Genomic DNA, 5,336 nt, shown 5'->3' with positions numbered 1-5,336 from the left:
CAAATTTTACATATTTGAAATCAGAAAATATGAGGCAAATCTGGCTGTACGTGAGTTTATTTGAGCTGATGTTGTGTTATCATGTTTGTGTTCAAAAGAAATTATCAGTGCAAAACATACAGAATCATAACCACACCCAGATATACAAAGACACATATATCATAACACAGAAATAAAACAGATTTTTCGCCACTTTTAAAACCGAATAAGCAGATTCACTCAGAACTTATAAAAGTACAAATAAAACATAAAAGTTAATCAGAAAAATAATGAAGTGGCCTATGAAAACTGTTATTGTAAGTAAACACATTAGTGTGTTCCTCACTCTTAATATCTGCTGCAGATGAAGTTGAGTTTGTGAGATTCAGGAAGGCTGATCCAGCGCTGATCTCCTCCAGACTGAACTGCTCCTTTTCTCTTCTCGAGGCTGCAGTTTTCCGGTGTCGTCCCGTTCCCTGGAGCCCAGTTCTGATAGCACACCATCTCTCCACTCAGCCAGAGCCACATGTTCATGATGCAGTAGTTGTGTAAACCCAACCACACCGCCGCAGTAGACGCCCGTTTAACCACGTTCATCACCTCATGCTGCATCTCTTCTGAATGAACCAAGACCAGATCCACATGATTCTGTCTGCAGTATCTCAGAGCTTCAGACCACGTCAGATTCTCCTTGATCAGAATCAGTTCAGCGTCTGGAAACCAAACAAACCACAAGCGGAGACTAGAGAGAGACTGATCAAAAACAACATGCAGAACAAACACTGTGGATCAATTTGTCATGTCAGACATGTTGCATCAACTTTATTATTATTGTGAAATTAATATATTTCATTTTAGTAATATTTTGCATTTTGAGTATATTTGTATGTTACTAATTAATATTCATGTCTAAATGATGGGCTATTTCCTGTATACATTTCTGTATAAATAAAATAAATTCTGCATTATTTAAGTTAAATATAGAGCAAAAGTATTTAAAATCCATTGAATTGAGGCAGATTTGTTTCACCTTGTGGAAAAATAATAAAAATAATCTACTGTTTAATACCATGGTGTAGCTATTAGATGCCTGTATAGCCATATATATTCAGTGCTGTGTATTCCTTAGTAACTGAGCTGTGTTTTCAGGCATAACTGCTTAAGTTTTGTCACCCCTTGCACTTTTTTTCTACATTGTGGCTGATTTGTAGATTGTACACACAAAAACATCTCTATTTTCATAACTTTGCCTATTTCCCATTAATTTCCTATGGCGGTCATTTTTTTTAACCGCGAACAACACAAATGCGACAATTTTTTTTTACGACCATTTGACTTTTTCGAATCAAGTCCACAATTTTTTGGGGAGTCACATAGCGACAGCCATAAAGGTCACCAAGTTTCGTACCATTCCGATGAAGAAGCAATTTTAACATTTTTCAAATTATAATTTTTCTGTCTAAAATGACTGAACAACACCAGAGGGTTAAGAGATCTGATCTGAGGTCCGTTCTTCGTACCTCGCTTAATACATCTGAGATGATTTGAAAGATGCCGGATCTTCTAGTCATGATAACTGATCTCTGGCTAATTTGGTTTGTGGATTTGATTAATATATCTGGATTAATTGTTTAAGATTACTGTTCATTCTCGTGTTCCCTGAAAAGGGCAGATGTATCGATACTCGAAACCACGATCAGCAGTGCAGCGATTGGCTGGCGGCAAGACAGCAACGTAATGACATCATATAATTAAAAAAGCCACCAGACAAAAACCTGACACATTTCTGGACTTTTATAATTAAACAGCTAAGCGAACAAAACTACATAAATGTTATAACAGATAAATGAAATGTGCACTATTTTTAATTTATTTTTCTTTTTTTCTTACATGATTCCCAACTCCAGTACAATTATAAAGTAATTATTTCATCACTAATAAATCTTTCAATGAGTAAAACTGGCTGTCTCTATAGTGTTGTAGACTACACATTATTATATTATTTTACATTAATTTTTAGATAATTATTATTTTAAATTACTGTCCCTGCATCAGTAGGGTACTCTTGTAATAGAGTAGCAGTGGCTAGGATAGATTTTAAGTATCAATTCTGCTTAAAAAGATGCGATCTAATCTTGTTTACATTAAATAAGCTGCTCCCGAGCAGGTTTAAGCTTACGGACCTGTTGCTATGACAGCAACTCCGGGATGAGCTTCGAAGAACCAAACTATCCAAGATCAGGCCAAATCATCAACAATCAAATCCAGCTAACTGAGTTAGCGACATACGGAGAACGGGCTCCTGAAGGTGATGATGGATTGTGTGTGTTTTGTCAGAATCTACTCACCTTCATGACACACAAAAGGATATTGGCTGGTGCAAGGGACATCATGCCATTGTCCCTGAGCGTTCATTTCAATCAGTGCACAATTTTCACTACCTCCCCAATTATCCAGTTGACCAGTTTTCCAGTATCTGAATGAGGAGTCACTCTGATCTGACCACTGCCACGAGTCTCTGACTCTGAACAGACCGATCCAGATATATGATCCAGATGAGTGATTATCACTGATTATCTTCTGAACCTGTTGACTCTCATTCTGGTTCCTCACACTGACCAGATCAATGTGATTCTGTCTGCAGTAACTCTGAGCGTCTCTCCAATTCATCAGCTGATTGACAAAGACGAGTCCTGTGTTCGCTTTAAGAAAAACAAATGAGAAAAAGATTCATGAATCGGTTCATTATTCTTACGCTGCTTTATGGTTTGGATGTGAACAGGAGCAGTGGTGCAAACATCAGAAACACGTCATTCAAAGACCTGCACTGCTTCTACAACTGGTCAAATATATTGAATATTCACAATGTTCAAGATATTTTAAATTATATAATCTGTCTACAAAAGTTATTCTGATTGGCTGGAGCGTGTGCATTCAAACCATTAAATGAAACGCACACAAATACAGACCGTCAGTGGCACACAGAGAAACATTTAGAAGCACAGAAACTTGATGTCAACCCTGTGCTGTGACTTAAAATAGCTTCACTATCGAATCACTGCATTAATTTTCTCTGCAACGAGGGTTTATGTTGTAATGGACTATCATTCCTTCATGGACCAGACTCAAGTTAATCTACATGAGAAACAAAGCCCTTGTAGGTTTGTGTTGAGATACTGAAGGCTGAAAATATCAAGTTGAATCATGTCTAGTTGTTTTTTTATTAACAATATAAGATCAATTTAGATCTCTAACATTTTTAGGCTCTTTAATGGCAAGTTTCCATTGTGACAAATGATCATATAGAGCAGGGGTTCTCAAAGTCTACATTCAAAGGTCCAAATCTGAATTTTCATCAGTGTCAAAGGTCCGGACCGGAACAATTGGTTATTACAAAACTTGTTTTTAATAAACATACATAACACGCATAACAAATAAACATTAATTTGTTGGAAAAATAAAGTGCAAAAGTGGCAAAACAATTAATTTAAGTGTCAGCAATAGAGGTCGACCGATAAGGGTTTTTCTCTGGCCGATGCCGATATTTAGAAATCAGGGCAGCCGATGGCCGATATATGATACTGATTTTTTGGGCCGATATGTTTGGCCAATTTATTTATTTATTTTTTCCTTTATCTCATAAAAGCGAGTTTGAGTAAATGATTATTGCATGGCACAAGATGGTAATAGTAGTAGTAGTAGTAGTAGTAGCCTAATTCATAGTGATAATACATGGCTCAAAGCACCTTCTCAAAACAGTTCTGAAGCATGCTTTTTGTTTTTGTTTGCTGACAGACACCAGTGTTTCCCACAGACTGCAAATGCAAATTCATTCTCTGCCAGCAGGAGGCGCTGTTGGAGCAGAGCTATAGCGGTTTCCCCGGTAACGGCTGTAATCTAATACAAAACGCTAGGAAAGACGAAATGAAAATGACATCAAAGCTTTTCTGAAGACGGTCGGTTCTATTCAATTATACATTCATATAAAAACACCCGCGCTGCATTTTAATTTTTAAACGTGCAGTGCTCAGTTTATTCAACGAAGTATAAGCCTTTTGGAAAATCTATTTGTGGCGGTCAGTTTTGATTTTGTGACGGGCCGCCACAAATAACTCAATGTTTGGGAAACACTGGACACTGCTATAAGTCAAATGGCCATAATCTAAGTGATAACAAAAAATAAATAAAGTACTCATATTAGCGGTGAAATGTCGTCCGATTATGTCAAACGTCATACGCTCACTGGATGTCATGACAACAAATGTCATGAAGGAAAAGTTTAAATATCTCGTCTTCGCTTTCATCTCCAAAAAGACATTACAAAACTAAACATATGATTTACAACATGCGTTTATCAAAGTAGGAAATTGGTGTTCTTGAAATACGAAATGGAGGTGGGTCCGGACTGAATTCCCTCCGGGTCCGGATCCGGACCGGAGTTTCAGAAGCACTGATATAGAGGGACAACAAAAGTCTATTCCTCTGGAAAATATTGTGTTTATACAGAAATTGTCTCAACACTGAAAGTGTGACAAATATCCACAGTCTATTCTAAATTCATGATCAAATTAAACAGTCATACTGTTTAGAATTCCATTAAAATTTGGTATATGGTGCATATATAAATTAACTCACTGTTGTTGCAGATGAAATGTTGGTTATAATTACATGGCAAATCATGCCATTCTCCATTTAACATCATAGCACAATAATCTCTGCCTTCCGGTTCTCCAGTAGCCCAGTTCAGATAGAGCGCAGGTTCACCTGAAGACCAGTACCATTCATCACGACCCGTCTTCTGCAGCCCAATCCAGACATACTGAACACTTCCATCATTCACACTCTTGTTCAGCTCGTTCATGTCGTTCATGTCGTCAACGGTGGCCAGATCTGTGTATTTCTCTCTGCAGTATCTCTGAGCTTCAGTCCAGGCCTTGTTCTCATTTATAAAGTGATACTGATGCAGAAAACATTCAGATACAGAGCAGAGAGCTGTTAAAGAGAGGCTTTGATTTAATGCGTTTCAGAACAGGATCAAACCTAATGAAACTAGAAACCAGAAATAAAACCACAAACACACTCACCAATGAGAAGAATGAAAAATAGAGTTTGGTCCATTTCGGAGGAAGAAAAATATAAACTCAAATATTCACAGATTCATTTTGGTGTAAAACATGATTTCAGTGATAATTAAAAATCCATCTTAACGGGAACATAAATGCACTGTACACACTGATTAAGACAATATTAACACGTCAAAGTCTAACTCTAGTTAAAGATTGAACATGTGAGTTGGTCTTACTGTAGAGGTCTTGTGTTTCTGTCCCGAGTCTGATGTTTCTGTCTGCAGCTTCAAA

The 5,336-nt window shown here is 37.1% G+C and overlaps 1 protein-coding gene across 2 annotated transcripts; it reads right to left on the bottom strand.

Annotated features, from left to right (window-relative positions):
- Positions 1-5,097, bottom strand: LOC107677814 (C-type mannose receptor 2-like). 2 transcript variants are annotated; one of them, XM_016472851.1, is made up of 3 exons: positions 5,064-5,097; positions 4,615-4,971; positions 1-692 (listed from the first exon to the last, which is right to left on the bottom strand). In XM_016472851.1, exons 1-3 carry the CDS (start codon positions 5,095-5,097, stop codon positions 328-330), a joined length of 756 nt encoding a protein of 251 aa, XP_016328337.1. In that variant the 3' UTR covers positions 1-327. The 2 variants fall into 2 exon arrangements, with proteins under 2 accessions (XP_016328337.1, XP_016328338.1); XM_016472852.1 differs by lacking the exons at positions 4,615-4,971; positions 5,064-5,097 and adding an exon at positions 2,328-2,702.
- Positions 5,098-5,336: the final 239 nt, after the last annotated feature.

Source organism: Sinocyclocheilus anshuiensis, unplaced genomic scaffold, assembly GCF_001515605.1.
Source record: "Sinocyclocheilus anshuiensis isolate Anshui unplaced genomic scaffold, SAMN03320099.WGS_v1.1 scaffold1198, whole genome shotgun sequence".
NCBI classification, from domain to species: Eukaryota; Metazoa; Chordata; class Actinopteri; order Cypriniformes; family Cyprinidae; genus Sinocyclocheilus; species Sinocyclocheilus anshuiensis.
The sequence above is the reverse complement of the archived record's forward strand: the minus strand, read 5'-3'. Positions and strand labels throughout refer to the sequence as shown.